This window comes from Notolepis coatsorum (genome assembly GCF_963971535.1).
Source record: "Notolepis coatsorum genome assembly, chromosome: 13".
Taxonomy (NCBI): Eukaryota; Metazoa; Chordata; class Actinopteri; order Aulopiformes; family Paralepididae; genus Notolepis; species Notolepis coatsorum.
In genome coordinates, this window is record NC_140177.1 from 63634500 (window position 1) to 63651999 (window position 17500).

A 17500-nucleotide genomic window follows, 5' to 3' on the forward strand; every position below is an offset into this window, starting at 1 on the left:
AATGAAGATGAAGAACAATGGGGGTACACTTCCCAGGAAGTTTTTAGACTGAGGAAAATTGTACAAAAGCTCAATAAAACAGATAATGAAGGGTAAGCAGAATCCAAGTAGTTTAGGATGGATCCTGTGTTTTTTTTATCTGCAATCCTTTTGGAGATTATGATTGATATCAAGTTTTCCACGCTCAATATTGACCCTTTAACGTCTCTGTTTTTAACTAACTGTATGGAGGAGCCTCTGATGTATGGAGCCCGGCTGGACATTCAGGAAGGTAGTAGACCTGGGCTTGGACAGCGTCTGCACTCAGTTGGGACAGTGAAACTGAAACATGTAGTGGATGTAGCCGGGCCAGAAATTCACCACACAGAGGAAGTGGCTTCTTTACTGGGGCTGAGGACAGCGTGTCACAACAGAGTCTGTTTGAACAATTGGACTGAAGCGTGGAGCATCGGGGGACCAGACCTGTTGCAGGACTATTTCAGTGGAACGGAGGGTCCTGATGAGGGGGATCTGTTTGATGCGCTGGGTATCAAAATGGACAAAACTGGACTGACAGGACCCTTCTTGGGTTGCTCATGTGTTGTTCTTGCTAAGATGTATGTGTTGAATGGAAATATGGACACTTTTTTTTTGTTTGGGTGGAGCTTCAATGAAGTTTTTTGTTGTGTTGCAGAAGGACAGTTGTATTTTAGCACTTTGTTTATGTGAGATCTCATGTGGTTTTAAGTATGACGGGGACACATGTTGCCTGATATAATGTGTAGTTATTTAATTGTATTGACACACACATTGTAGTGAGAATTATGTAAATAAATGTTTTTTCTAAAAACAATCTCTCTCTCTCTCCTCACAGTGATGATCTGGTCTCCCTTGTGTAGCTCTCCGCTGAGGTCGGCTGGTCCTCCTGCCAGGATGAAGGAGATGAAGATCCCTTCTCCATCCTCTCCGCCCACGATGTTGAAGCCCAGACCGGTGGAGCCGCGGTGGATACACACACGCCGAGGCTCTCTGCACACACACACACACACACACACACACACACACACACACACACACACACACACACACACACACACACACACACACACACACACACACACACACACACACACACACACACACACAGCATAGTTAAAGATCCATGGAAAACACACTTACAGCACTACAAGCAATGTGACATATTTCTGAATGCAACAGCCCTTTGATTGACAGTTTAAAGTGCCCTCACATTAGAGGCAACAGCCCTTTGATTGACAGTTTAAAGTGCCCTCACATTAGAGGCAACAGCCCTTTGATTGACAGTTTAAAGTGCCCTCACATTAGAGGCAACAGACCTTTGATTGACAGTTTAAAGTGCCCTCACATTAGAGGCAACAGCTCTTTGATTGACAGTTTAAAGTGCCCTCACATTAGAGGCAACAGCCCTTTGATTGACAGTTTAAAGTGCCCTCACATTAGAGCCACAGACCTTTGATTGACAGTTTAAAGTGCCCTCACATTAGAGGCAACATCCCTTTGATTGACAGTTTAAAGTGCCCTCACATTAGAGACAACAGCCCTTTGATTGACAGTTTAAAGTGCCCTCACATTAGAGGCAACAGCTCTTTGATTGACAGTTTAAAGTGCCCTCACATTAGAGGCAACAGCCCTTTGATTGACAGTTTAAAGTGCCCTCACATTAGAGCCACAGACCTTTGATTGACAGTTTAAAGTGCCCTCACATTAGAGGCAACATCCCTTTGATTGACAGTTTAAAGTGCCCTCACATTAGAGACAACAGCCCTTTGATTGACAGTTTAAAGTGCCCTCACATTAGAGGCAACAGCTCTTTGATTGACAGTTTAAAGTGCCCTCACATTAGAGGCAACAGCCCTTTGATTGACAGTTTAAAGTGCCCTCACATTAGAGCCACAGACCTTTGATTGACAGTTTAAAGTGCCCTCACATTAGAGGCAACAGCCCTTTGATTGACCTCATTGTGAACAGTTTCATTGAGAACTATGTTCTACCGAAGTTCACCTGCCATGGCTGATTTATTATTATTATTATTATTGTTGTGAAGGGCCAGATTAAACTGAATATATATATGTATCGTTTGATATACTTTGTATATTATTTATATATATACACGGAATATCCCTTTACCTGCGTACAGACCAGAGTAATATTCGCTCTCCTATTGGACAGCGCCCCCAGGCGCCAACGCGCAAGCCCCCAACGGCAAGTTCAAAGACAACTCCAGGCATGTCAGAACATGCCCAGAGTCTGCGTAGTAATACGAGACAAGGACTGAGGTTGGGACTAGATATTCACTTAAGTATAAATACGGCACAGGTGTAAACAGCAGCACTTCGTTCGTTCAGTTCAGTTCAGTACCTTACCACCTTCACCACGAGTCAACGTGCAGTGAAGTGAGCAACCTTGCATCTAAATAGAGCATTGAGAACCGCGTGCGAATAGAATGTTAAAGTGTCAGAGTTTAATGAAGAACGTTGAGTTCGACTTAATCTAATGTGAAGTAATAGTCGATCATTTATTGTATATCGTGCGGCCACAGTTCTTCCGTGTGTAGCATTACCCATCGGTTCGTCGTGTCTTTAGCTAGTGCACTTATCCAGGCTGTGTGGCCTAAATACGTCGCCCACACCCGAGGAGTCCTAGGCGAGAACCGTTGGACATGTACACAGGAGAATCGGCGCCGGCGATTGCAGAACCATTCCTGGTTGGATTATATTGCTTTGGGACCGTGACCACCGGAGAAGAGCACCGTTGATTTCCACTGTCGTTTGGGATTCAACCTCGTGAGGATTACCACTCGGGCCTGCCTCGTGGAAGGGGCTGGCTAGCTGTCGTCAATGCTGTCGAGCATCTTGGATTACAACTATTGCTTTTGCTGCTGATCAAGGGAGTACAAGCACCGATTCCTGTACCTGGAGTCTCTTTATTCCTCGTTGACTCAGACGGAGTACCCGAACATTCCTCTACCCATTGTCTCCAGTTGGTACCGGTGTTGCCCTATATAATTTCTACTATACAACAGGTGGCGTCAGCTTAGACCCATCATAGGATTCCTGCTATTCGTAGTGACTTATGCTCTTGACTGACTTTACGTATATTCTTCGCCATACAAGCGCGACCTTAATTCTCATTCTGTAACCTAACGTTGCTTAATAATAATAAATTACCCTCCAATAGTATTTCTGTGTCAATGCCGTGTTCTTGTGGGTGTTCACCATCAATATTTGATGTACTGTTTGGCCAGTAATTAAAGTACATAACTAGCAGTGGTTTAATATATCACAATCTTTAATACAGTCAGGGTTTTGTAACCCCTCAGTTACAATTGGTCCTTTGAGCCGGAGGGTATCAGTGTAATATTTAATATAATATTAATATTAACCATGGCCAGCGGTGAACACTCCCCAAGCGGCTCTCCCAAGCTAGAACGCCCGCAGCGCAAACGTCAGCCACCTCCCTATCTGGAGGAATTCGCTTTCGTTCTACCCCCTAGCTTATCTAAACAGACGTTAAATACGGATAAAGCGGATAGTCAAAGCATGTCAAATCCTATCGACTTGGCGACCCTGCCAGTAGAGACCCCAGTGGGTTCAAACGAAACTGACTCAGCTCACGGGGGGGACCAGGTGGGACATGACATGACTATACCTCCAGACAGCGTCACCGGGATAGACCCCGGAGCGCTCCAGGATAAAGAAAGCGCTCCAGGGATAGAACCCGACACACAACCAAGAGAAGAGAAACGCGCCCAGGAGATGGACCTCGGGGCGCGCCAGGAGAACAGATCTCCAACGAGCCCTGTCAGCACCCGATCACCTCCGTCAGTGTCATCCCCCAGCGAGGCGGACCAGATACTGGCGCAAGCCTTGATCGCCACACTGACAGCCTCCACCGAACGCGATCGGCTTCAAGCAAAGACGCTTAGTGAGCGCGAACACTCCGCCACGGAAAGAGAGCGCCTCCACGCGCAACTCCAAGCGCAAGCCCTTAGTGAGCGCGAACACTCTGCCGTGGAACGAGAGTGCCTCCGGGCGCAACAATTAAGTGAGCGTGAACACTCTGCCATGGAACGAGAGCGCCTCCAGGCTCAACAGACGAGCGAGCGCGAACAACGAGAGCGCCTCCAGGCGCAACAATTAAGCGAGCGCGAACACTCTGCAGCGGCACGAGAGCGCCTTCACGCGCAACTCCAAGCGCAAGCCCTTAGTGAGCGCGAACACTCTGCTACTGAACGAGAGCGCCTCCAGGCGCAGCAAAGGAGTGAGGACGACCGCATAAGACTGGAGGAGAGGCGCCTTCAGACGGAAGAGAACATCGAACGAGACCGCGCCAATGCACAGCGCGACGCCGCCAATGCCCAGCGCGAAGCAGAGCGCGACCGGCTGCAGGCGCAGATGATAGAACAATTGATTGCCAGGGCGACACCCCCTCTCTCCACACGGAGCTCCCAGAGATCATCACGACAAGGGTCTAGGGCACCTTCCCCTACCCGACAAAGCGACCCGGGACCCGGCCAACAGGAGGAACCTGTCTACGTCTCTGACCCCCCTCCCCGACCGGTCCATACGAGACCCAGCCAACGGGAAGAACCGGCCTACGTCGCCGAGAGACTGACTAGAAGACTCCAGGACCTAGAAGAGGAAGAGGAAGAGGAGGAATGTCAAGCCCACCAGCAGCATCGTACTCTGGACCAGGAGGCCCAGTACAGCCCCGACTTCAGCCCCGAGTCACTGCACTACAAACCCCCGACTCAACTCACGGGTGAGTTTGACGTACAGTCAGCACCGAGGAACAGCACCTGGGGACCCGGCCTCTGGTACCCACCAAGTACCAACCCACGACAACACGTATGGGGAGACTCGCCCAGGAGGCCTCTTCCCCTACGCTCACCAATGTGCCAGCCATCCATGGCATCGTACCTTGGCACACCGATGTTCCCAGACTTTACGCACGAGGACAGAGCACAGTACACGGAATTACGCATGTGTTTGGAGACTATGATGTCCGACGTCCCCGACGAGTCGTACAAATATGCCATCCTCCTCAAGCATCTCAAGGTGCCCAGAGCGCATAACATAGCGCTGGCATATTCCAACTCAAGCACCCCATACTCCGCGGCTCTAGTGGCCCTCGACCAGCATTATGGACGCATATGGGATTACGTGATCCAAGAAATACGGGATATCGACCGCCTTCCCCCAGCCAAAGACAATAGAGCACTGGATGACCTCTCTATCAAGGTACAATCCCTAGTAGGTATGCTGGGGTCCCAAAAGGAGAAGGGGAGATATGAACTGTATGCAAATTCTAATGTGGAGCGAATACTGGAGAAGCTCCCTCCAGCCCGCCAAGAGCGTTTTCGGCGGCAGAGAGACCACCGTGAACCCGACGGCCCCAAGCCATCCCTCCTAGACCTGGCCGCTTTCCTCGCAAGGGAAGTTAGCAGCCTACGACTGGACACATTCGTGTGGAGTGGATCTAGCCCAAGAGATGGACCTCGGAGGTCCAACGATAACCGCCGGTCAGTGACTGTTATGCACCAGGCCGAGTCAGTGCCGCAGCACAAGAACCACAGCACCCCCCCGACCAAGGGGAAGTGGAAGATTGTATGCCAGTACTGTGAAAAGGAACATTGGCTGTCTCAATGTGACACTTTCAAGAAGATGACCGCTGACGAGGTGAGTCAGTGGATCAAAGCCAACCGCCGCTGCTTCCGCTGCGCGCGCAGCCATATGGCAGCTGAGTGCCGTTTAAAGAAGAAATGCAGCAAGTGCGACGGCGCCCACTTGGAGGTCCTACACGACAGCAACAAGAAGAAACCCGTACCCCCAAGCAGCTCGAGAGTGAACGTCATGTACATAGACCCTGCGAAGAGCGGGAGCTCCCGAGTGCTCTTGAAGGTGGTCCGAGTGATATTAAGCTACGAGGACAAGGTCATGGACACTTACGCCGTCCTAGACGATGGGTCAGAAAAGACTCTCCTCCTCGCATCCGCCGCAGCCCGGCTGGGTCTGCGGGGGAGCGAAGAAACAATGACAATCCGTACCATTAGAAGAGACCTGAAGACCATAAAGGGTGAAAATGTCTCCTTCATGATAGCAGCGGTCGGGCAGCCCGAGAAGCAGTATAGCATTACTAACGCCTTCACCAGCCACGACATAGGCCTGTCACAGTACACCTACCCCATCCCAAAGCTGATCGAAAAATACGTGCACCTACGTCAACTACCTATACCGCTCATCGAAGACGCCACCCGACCCTGCTCATGGGATCCGACCACGCACACCTCATCGTCCCAACGGACCGGGTCCACATCGGGCCCAGAGGCTGTCCAGCAGCGGTCGAGACCCGCCTGGGTTGGACACTACAAGGCCCCCTCTCCGGGTCTTCCAACCGACCGACAGCCACTCGCTGCCTCCACTCAAGGATAAACGAAGAAGACACCACCCTCTTACAGCACGTCGAGAGGCTATGGACATTAGACGCGATGCCCTTTAAGAATGAAAAGAAACTCGTTCGCTCAAAGGAAGACACTTATGCCATAACCCTCTTCGAGCAGAGGACAAAGAGAGTCGAGGTCAATGGAGTGATGAGATACGCAACTCCACTCTTGAGGCGAGAGGGTATGCCCACCCTCCATGCCTCAAAAGAAGCGACAGAGCGATATCTACTGAACACCGAGCGGCGTCTAGCCAAAGACCCCACTTAAGCCACTGTGTACCGCGCTGAGATCGACAAGTTGATCACAGCGGGACACATAAAGAAAATTGACATTCAAGAGGCCGACCAGACGATCGAATCATGGTACGTGCCCCACCACAACGGCAAGGATCGCATTTTATTCAACTGCAGCTACCAGATCGGACTACAGAATCTGAATAAAGAACTCTTGCCCGGCCCAACACTCGGCCCCTCTCTACTCGGCGTACTACTACGTTTCCGCCAAGACAAGGTGGCCATCAGCGGCGACATCAAAGGGATGTTCCTGCAGGTGCGACTAGTAGAGGAGGACAAGCCCTTGCTGCGGTTCCTATGGAGAGAGAGGATCAAAGATGAGCAACCATCCATCTACCAATGGGAGGTCCTCCCCTTCGGAACCACATGCAGCCCATGCTGTGCTACGTTCACACTGCAAAAACATGTGACAGAAGACCCTGAAGCTGACGAGGAGGTCAGACAAAGTGTAGAGAGGAGTTTCTACGTGGACAACTGTCTGCAAAGCGTCTCGACGCCAGAAGAAGCCGAAGCCCTCCTACTCAAGCTCCGCGCCTCACTGATCAAAGGCGGCTTTTATCTCAGGCAGTGGGCCAGCAGTGACCCTCAAGTACTTCGCAGCCTCTCCCCAGAGACAAAGGCAGCAAGCAGCGAGACCTGGATGGCGACCATCCCAGGTGAAGCACAAGAAATGACATTAGGCCTAGTCTGGCGCTTCAAAACAGACTCGCTCCATTACAAATACACACCCCTGACCACGGAGCAGGGAAGGTCGACCCCTCTACTGACCACCAGATGGAGCGTATACAGAACACTCGCAAGGCAATACGACCCGCTGGGTTGTATCCTACCTTACACCACCCGGGCGAAAATGATTGTACGAGAGCTGTGGGACAAGGAACAGGGCTGGGACGACCCCATACCCGACCACCTCACCTCCACCTGGAGAGAGTGGGAGAGAGAACTCAACTCGCTCCAAAATGTGAACATACGCCGAAGCTACTTCCCACCCACAGTGCGGCTGGAGACGTGCCAGATGGACCTGCACGTCTTCAGCAACGCCTCAGAAGTGGCCTACGGCTCGGTGGCTTACTTGCGGGCCCGAGAGGAGGGAGGAGAAATACACACAGCCTTCATCCTGGCTCGCTCAAGGATAGCCCCCCGCAAGCAACAATCGATCCCGCGTCTAGAGCTCTGCGCAGCTCTGGTAGGCGCGCAACTCGCCACGTTAATCCAACGTGAACTCACCATCCCGGTGCAAAGAACAATCTTGTGGTCAGAATCCATGACCGTACTCACATGGATCCAGTCCGATTCTTGTAGATACAAGGTCTTCATGGGAGTCAGAATCACAGAGATCCAAGACCTAACAGGATCAGCGTGCTGGAGGTACGTGGACACGAAACAGAACCCAGCAGATGTCATCACACGGGGGATGTCCCTAGATGACCTCACACGTCACAATATCTACAGTGACGGTCCTGAGTTCCTCAAGCTCCCGGAAGAAGAGTGGCCTAACCCCACACCACGGGAGGCTAGTCAAGAGGAGGCAGAGATCAAGAAATCTATGTTATGTGGGTTGACGCACACACCAGTCCCCACTGACCCTAACAGACGACTGCCTCACCTTTGAGAGTGCGCAGCTAAAGACATTCATGTGGCACCACCCTGAGGTTCCCCCCACTACCGACATTAACGCAGCTAACTACGAAGAGGCAGAACTCCTTCTGCTACAGCGAGCCTGAAGAGACTCGTTCCCCGACGAGCTAGACTGCCTGCAGGGAACAAAGCCAATCCCGTCAGACAGCAGACTGCTCCACTTGGCCCCCGAGCGCGACACCCATGGCCTCATCAGGGTGGGTGGTCGTCTGAGACGGGCCCCGGACTTAACGGATGACGTCAAGTTTCCTATAGTCCTCAACAGCCGACACAAGGTCACTGAGCTCATCATAAAGAAATACGACGAGGATGTGCACCACGCTGGGGCAGAGAGAGTCTTCGCTGAGATCCGACATCGCTATTGGATACTGAACGGAAGAGAAGCAGTACGTCGCTTCCAGCGGACTCGACCAGACTGTCGCCAGTGGCGAGCACAGCCCAGTATACCCAGGATGGCCGACCTGCTTCACCGCCACACCCGACCCGTGGCGAGGCTGATAGAATTGCCGAGGCTCCCTGACTCCCTTGATGACGATCATGACCCACTGACTTTGTAGATTGCCCTACCCCCCCACAACAGACATTGAGTAGTTGACTGGACTATTAATCTGTCTTCCGTTTAACTAATTAGGTGCGGACTAATTAGGAGGCGGCTGTTGTGAAGGGCCAGATTAAACTGAATATATATATGTATCGTTTGATATACTTTGTATATTATTTATATATATACACGGAATATCCCTTTACCTGCGTACAGACCAGAGTAATATTCGCTCTCCTATTGGACAGCGCCCCCAGGCGCCAACGCGCAAGCCCCCAACGGCAAGTTCAAAGACAACTCCAGGCCTCATTCATCAACGTGGACGTAGAATATGTTCTATTTCCACACGTAAGCACGGAATGTAGAACTAGTGTACGCACAGGGAAGTCGGGATTCATCACACGGTGCGTACGCAGGCTCTACGCTCCTCCGTAGAACTTTGTTCTACCGTCAATGCTCGTGCATGATTATCCATATATGGTCATGAAAGTGAGGAAACACCCCCCATGGGATGTGAAATAATGGACTGACCCGAGCGGTACTCTGAGAAACTCCACGGAGAATTCACTGCTGTCGAACCAAGAAGACACTATTATTTTTATGGGATAAATAAAAGGCGGATTTGTAAACGGTGATGTCAGATATCAACGGCTCCCTAAGACCATTGCTGCAATTCTGCCTGGACAGCTCAAAATACTAATAAAGACCGTTCGTTGACCACTGTTTGGCGTTGGTTGTGTGTCATTATAACCGTGCTGTAATATGAATGCCTTTATTAGTTGTGTTCGATTGGCTATATGATTTTTAGAGGCATCTATTTTGTTGTCGGCTAATAAAGACCGCGCTGGAATATGACTGCCTTTTCCCGTGTTGTTTGATTAATACCCAGGGATTAAAGTTCTCCTCAATTTGATTCTAAATCGCGATGGATCTCCCGTCAATTTTCTACCTGCTGCATATGATTTCTAGAGGCATACTACAATCCATTTTGATGTCAATATTGGGTAGCCTACACAAACAATAATACGAGAGCTATACAAGAACAATGAATCTTACTGCCATGTATGATGTAGCAGATACGCCATGTGTAGCCTGCCTATATGTGATCAATACAAACATGAACTTGAATTCCATCATGTCTGTGTGCGGGTCACTGCGGGAACTCACAAGGCTGTTGTCACAATGTAAATAAGAACGTGCACTGAAAAGTTACAGTATGTAGTTGGTTGATCATTTGTATGACAGTCAGTAAACCCTTGCAAAAAGTATCAGTTTTATTTAATGAATTGAAAACATTCAGCATCGCCTTCCTCCCGGCATCCAGCAATAACATGTATCAGGCAAATGCGCATCGCAACATTGACTGAGTGGAATCCCTTTCTATTCACATAACTGCATTTGTGATGGAGCTTTGACAGCTACAGTAACAGTCTATTGGTCGATCCATCTCCAATATCACGATGGACCGTGCCGCGGTGGCAAAGACCCGAGGGTGGAGAGGATCTTGAATGAATTCCATCATCATATATATATGTTGTGTGTCTGTCCACTATGTTTGTTACTTTGTTATTCCCCCCCCCCCCCCCCCTATCTATGTAAAGCGACCTTGGGTCTCTTGAAAGGCGCTATATAAAATGAAGCTATTATTATTATTGTTATTATTATTATTATCATCACATCTGTGCGGGAGCTCACAAATAGACTGTTAGTCTCAGTGAAGTTTCAACGAAGGTCATCTATTCTAACCAACAAATTGAAGTAGAAAGCATTTCGTGACCAATCTTATTTGGAAACATGACACAAAATAATTTGCTTTTTATTTGAAACAATATCTAATCGCGCTTGGAGGGTGTTTTGCGTCTGCCCCCCCGTGCCAAACAAGCAGGCCAACCTCTTGTTCGCGTGTGAGCCCGTTATAATTACACTACTGTCGCTATTTTACAATGAACTATAATGAATTACGGGTCATACAGAAGTTGAACACTAATGCACGGAAGCTTATTTCCGCCTTGAAACTAATGCAGGACTGAGGAGTGCTTATGCGTAGTAATGATATTCTACCACTGGGCGCCAGGTACGCCTGGTCTGACCTGTGCGTAGATGTAAGCACGGAGTCAAGTTCAAATCGAAATTGATGAATCCCACTCTTTGCTTAGAAATGATCGTACGCACAGGGTAAGCACAGATCTGTGCGTAGAACACGTTGATGAATGAGGGCCCAGGCATGTCAGAACATGCCCAGAGTCTGCGTAGTAATACGAGACAAGGACTGAGGTTGGGACTAGATATTCACTTAAGTATAAATACGGCGCAGGTGTAAACAGCAGCACTTCGTTCGTTCAGTTCAGTACCTTACCACCTTCACCACGAGTCAACGTGCAGTGAAGTGAGCAACCTTGCATCTAAATAGAGCATTGAGAACCGCGTGCGAATAGAATGTTAAAGTGTCAGAGTTTAATGAAGTAACGTTGAGTTCGACTTAATCTAATGTGAAGTAATAGTCGATAATTTATTGTATATCGTGCGGCCACAGTTCTTCCGTGTGTAGCATTACCCATCGGTTCGTCGTGTCTTTAGCTAGTGCACTTATCCAGGCTGTGTGGCCTAAATACGTCGCCCACACCCGAGGAGTCCTAGGCGAGAACCGTTGGACATGTACACAGGAGAATCGGCGCCGGCGATTGCAGAACCATTCCTGGTTGGATTATATTGCTTTGGGACCGTGACCACCGGAGAAGAGCACCGTTGATTTCCACTGTCGTTTGGGATTCAACCTCGTGAGGATTACCACTCGGGCCTGCCTCGTGGAAGGGGCTGGCTAGCTGTCGTCAATGCTGTCGAGCATCTTGGATTACAACTTTTGCTTTTGCTGCTGATCAAGGGAGTACAAGCACCGATTCCTGTACCTGGAGTCTCTTTATTCCTCGTTGACTCAGACGGAGTACCCGAACATTCCTCTACCCATTGTCTCCAGTTGGTACCGGTGTTGCCCTATATAATTGCTACTATACAACAGGTGGCGTCAGCTTAGACCCATCATAGGATTCCTGCTATTCGTAGTGACTTATGCTCTTGACTGACTTTACGTATATTCTTCGCCATACAAGCGCAACCTTAATTCTCATTCTGTAACCTAACGTTGCTTAATAATAATAAATTACCCTCCAATAGTATTTCTGTGTCAATGCCGTGTTCTTGTGGGTGTTCACCATCAATATTTGATGTACTGTTTGGCCAGTAATTAAAGTACATAACTAGCAGTGGTTTAATATATCACAATCTTTAATACAGTCAGGGTTTTGTAACCCCTCAGTTACAATTATTATTATTATTATTATTATTATTATTATTATTATTATTATTATTATTATTATTATTATTATTATTATTATTATTATTATTATTATTATTATTATTATTATTATTATTATTTAATTATTATTATTATTATCATCATCATCATCATCATCATCATCATCATCATCATCATTATCATTATCATTATCATTATCATTATCATTATTTTTCTTCTTCTTCAGAAATGTTTGCACAGATTCCTGTGAGATCATAATGGTAGCGACATAAAAATTGGCACATCGGAAGTTGTGTGCAAATGCTCTCCAAGAAATATTAACCTAATCGGCCTGATGGCACTATAATAAAGATCAAAAACACTGTTGAAATAATTTTAGAAATTTGAATCCCTATATTTCTTGATGAATCTGTCCACAACAAGTATCTAGAGTAACTGTGTTAATAGATATTACTCTTGGTTTCCAGAGATTTTTATAAGCTCATATTTCACACTTAAAATCATTGCTAAACAAACGTAATGCTTATACACTTTGACTGCTGTTCTGATAGGGTTAGGGTCTTTACTCTTGGCTACATTTGAAAAAGAAACACAACATTAATTAATACGGACTGTATTGGTCTATTTGTGACGTGAAATAAATCTCAGCAGGTTAATGTGTATAATAATAGGTTGATGTGTATATAGACAAGTTAATGTGTATATTAACAGGTGAATGTGTATATTAACAAGTTAATGTGTATATTATACAAGGAATGTGTATATTAACAGGTGAATGTGTATATTAACAGGTGAATGTGTATATTAACCTTTTCTACCCGTGCGGTCCATCGGCGGACCGCAAATTACATCATGTCATAAATCAATCTCTCCAGACTGTTTGACAAAAGTATTGTTTTATTTTTCAAACGTATTCAAGTATAAACATCATAACCATGATTATAATGTATATTATCATCAATACGTTAGTTTACCAATAGGTTAAAGTGTTATTAGATAGATTTTCATTTTTAATATCTCTTATTACTCTGGATAATAAACCACAAAACGTAACGTTATTGGCATATATTGGAGCGCAGTTAGTTTGTCTCCCCTATTTTTTTAGCATGTAGCAACAATCAGATTTGGAAATTAGTTGAAAAATGGCGGCACTATGGCAAAAATAAGAAAGCTACTGTACATACAGTAGATTTCATTATCTGTTCTCATGCACGCCTGGTGATACTAAGTCCAAATTGAACTCGGGCATTTGAAAGATAATATATGTATATATATATAAATGTGCGAATTGGCTATAATAAGGTAATCTATTCTATATTCTATAATAATATTGCAGTTTTTCATGTCTGGTAATTTTTAGCATGGTGTTCACTGTTATTCACTGTCAAAGATGCAAAGAAAAATCATAATTCATATTCTCCTTTGTTTCATCACAATTTAAGCAAGCTAATGGACACAATATTTCTGACACTGGGAATACATTCTCTGAGGTCCATAGATGTCCTTAGATACCAAGAACATGCATGGACCTTGAAGAAGTGGAGCAATAATTATTCCATTTACTTAGGTATGTATTTTAGGCGGATTTTCAGAAAATAGGGCTCCGGGCTTAAGAGGTTAATGTGTATATTAACAGGTGAATGTGTATATTATCTCATTCTGCACCACAGGTCGGGCGCCAGAGGGCGCTATTACGCCAAAGCTGTAAGTCAATGGGGCGCTTCGTTCACTTGCGAGTGCTTAAAATTAGGGATGTCCCGATTTTCCGAAGATCGGGATCGGCAAAAAAATTAATACAAATCTGGATATTTTTTTTTTTATACTTTTTTTTTTTTTTTTTTAACAAACATGACCATGTTCACGTCTTAAACTCATACTGAGGCCTTCGTTTTGGGTTTAAATTGCATATCATCATTCATTTATTTATTGTCACACAGAGCAGAAGAATTTTGCCAAAACAAACCAATAGTATCCAGCTGCAGAACGGCAGACCAGCCACACTCTCAGACCCAAATACATTTTTTATAATTTTTTATTTTTATTTTTTTTTATCCCAATTTCTCACATTACATTCACCCTGAATGTTGACGTTATCCAGGTGAAAAGTTAACTTCATTCAAGCGAGGCATTGCAATCCTTGACATAAATCATTTGAAGTATAATTAAATCAAAGGAAATGCATTTGGGTCTGAGAGTGTGGCTGGTCTGCCGTTCTGCAGCTAGATACTATTGGTTTGTTTTGGCTAAATTCTTCTGCTCTGTGTGACAATAAATAAATGAATGATGATATGCAATTTAAAACCAAAACTAAGGCCTCAGTATGAGTTTAAGACGTGAACATGGTCATGTTTGTTGAATAAAAAAATTAAGTAAAAAAAATAATAATAAAAAAAAAATTATACTTTTTTTTTTTTTTTTTTTTATCCAATCGGGAAAGATCGGTATCGGTAGATACTCAAAATCACATGATCTGGATCGGATCGGGAGCAAAAAAACGTGATTGGGACATCCCTACTTAAAATATATCTTATATCTATGGGTGTAATACACCCGTCGAGTGTCAGTGAGTTGCTTCCAGTCAACATGAACAAAACGGATTGTTTTTTCATCCGTACATTTCCGTTTGATACCGTTTTGAATATGAATATAGTTTGGGGGCTTCTGAGTAATTCCAGGAAAATACGCAATAATAGCCCTTTAGTGGAATACACTAAACACGTTGTCATTTTTCGCCTGATTATCGAATCTCCCTGAAATCAATGCTAGATCATCATTATTATCCTTCCTCGTGCAAGAATGAAAAGAGCCTCGTAGTGCGAGGCTCCCCCAGTCCCCTCCTGCACCCAACGGCACACAGTCACACACACAGCCACGATCGCGGTAGAAAGAAATATCAGATCAACGCAAGATTTTATATATAGTGTTCTTACCTGGTATCTGATGTAATGCAAAAGAAATAATCTAATTACTGTATCTGATCGCCATTCCAAATACTGCTTGTGGAGGTCCGTCCCACATTACCGAGCGTTACACATGAACGGGCGGCAGTGATGTACCTGAACGCGTTCAATGAACGATCGTTCATGAACGCGTTCGTATTTTGGGCGAACTTGAACTGAACGTACTGTATATCCGCTAAATGAATGTAATTGAGAACGCGTTCATTCTCAGCCCTGTGTAACGGAGTTCAAAAGTGCGTTCATTCTCAGCACTCTATTATAACGGCGTTCAAAGATGTGCCATATTTCATAATGCATTTCAGCCGAAAACTCAGTTAAAACACTGTAAACAGGCTTAAAAATTATGCGTAAAACCACCCGATCTGGCAACCAGCCTGTCACCCCCTGCTACGTCATCAGACTCCTCCTCACAACAAGCAGTGGAACAGGAATCTGCGCGCAGAAGCCGAGAGCTGCAGCAGCAGCAGCACTCTCTCAGTCGGAGTCAGACTCTACCTCTAGACGTCACGTCGGCGTATGCATTTAAAAGAGTTTACAATTCAAACTATTTGATAAACTTCTACTTTCAGCCCGGAAATGCATTCTGATAAACTGAATTAAGGATAAGCCTCCATTTTTACAAATGTGGTATAGAGAGATCTTCGGTGTGCTCCTACCCCATGAAAGACACTGTGCAATGCATAGAGTCAACGACGCTTCCTTTCAGGAGGTGTGGGCCCCACTATTAGACTATTTTCCTGCTGAAATGTATCGGATCCTTCTAAAGGCCCAGTGCCCCATTGTATGGACAGACCTAGGATAGGAAAAAATAAATATATGTATGTCTACATGTGAATGTGCTCGAGGCAAGTGCAAGTGCCTGTCTTGGTCTGCTTTCCTTTTTGCTTGTTTTTCTTTTTGTTTTGTTTTTGCTTGCTTATGGTGTGGATGATGGCATAGAGATGAACTGGAAGACACCCCCCCCCCCCTTGTCCCAATGTGTGTTTTTGTAATGTAAGTAACTGTACATGACATTTTTTTTAAAAAGAACTAAAAAGAACTAAATTAGTTCATTTTTGAAACCATGAACTTTAGTTCAACATTTTGAATTATGAACTATGAACTGAACTAGTTAATTTAAAAAATTTTGAACTGTGAACTGAACTAGTTCATGTAGAAAGTGAACTTTCCCAACACTGACGGGCGGGCGGGTTACTGTTCCATGCCATCGTTGTAAAGGCCTGCCTCGCCTGAGTATTTAAACCCTGCCCGCACGGCTCGGATCGTCCCAGAAAAGAAACGACACCATTTCCAATGGAGTGCAATACCAGCTGGAAGGCGTAGGCGGCGGTATTTGCCCTTTTGCGAGCTCAGACCCATTCCCAATGATAACATCAGGCTGGATGGATGAAAATGAATGGATATCGCTAATAAAAGAAATAACGATTAAAACCAGACTTTTCTCGTGGCTGGCGTAGAATGAGTTAACAGGTGAATGTGTATATTAACAGGTTAATGTGTATATTAACAGGTGAATGTGTATATTAACAGGTGAATGTGTATATTAACAGGTGAATGTGTATATTCCCTAACCAGACAGGTAAATGTGGGCATAAAACAGGCTAAAGGCGGAACCATGACAAGAATTATTATATTTAGTATTTCACATTATTATATTTGTATGGATATTGACAACAACAACAACAACAACAACAACAACAACAACAACAGCATTGTGTTTACCTGGAATAGTCGTCCTCTCCCATCATACCTCTAGGAATGGGTGAGTATCGTCGTGGCGACGGAGGAGGGAGGGCTTGTGGGTAATCAGACATGTATTCAGGCTCCATGTAAGCTGAACGAGAACACAGAATTATATAGTTATAATTCAATAATAATATAATTATTATAAATACTGAACATCTCATTTCATTTATGTTCCTGCTGTGTGTGTGTAAGTGTAGTATGTATGTGTAGTATGTATGTGTGTACATGTAGTATGTAAGTGTAGTATGTATGTGTAGTAGGTATGTGTGTATGTGTAGTATGTAAGTGTAGTATGTATGTGTAGTATGTATGTGTGTGTATGTGTAGTATAGTATGTAAGTGTAGTATGTATGTGTGTGTATGTGTAGTATGTTTGTGTGTGTATGTGTAGTATGTATGTGTAGTATGTGTAGTATGTATGTGTAGTATGTGTAGTATGTAAGTGTAGTATGTATGTGTGTATGTGTATTATGTAAGTGTAGTATGTATGTGTAGTATGTATGTGTGTGTATGTGTAGTATGTAAGTGTAGTATGTATGTGTAGTATGT

The 17500-nt window shown here is 45.3% G+C and overlaps 1 protein-coding gene across 1 annotated transcript in view; it reads right to left on the reverse strand.

Moving 5' to 3' along the window:
• LOC311239379 (disks large homolog 4-like) overlaps positions 1-17500 on the reverse strand; it is a gene marked incomplete at both ends in the record, with an annotated part of 140812 nt that overhangs the window by 77681 nt on the left and 45631 nt on the right. Inside the window, 2 exons of the mRNA XM_084327686.1 lie at positions 852-1008; positions 16928-17039. Of these exons, the coding sequence (XP_084183812.1) occupies positions 852-1008; positions 16928-17039 (269 nt within the window). The remainder of the gene's footprint in view (positions 1-851; positions 1009-16927; positions 17040-17500) is intronic.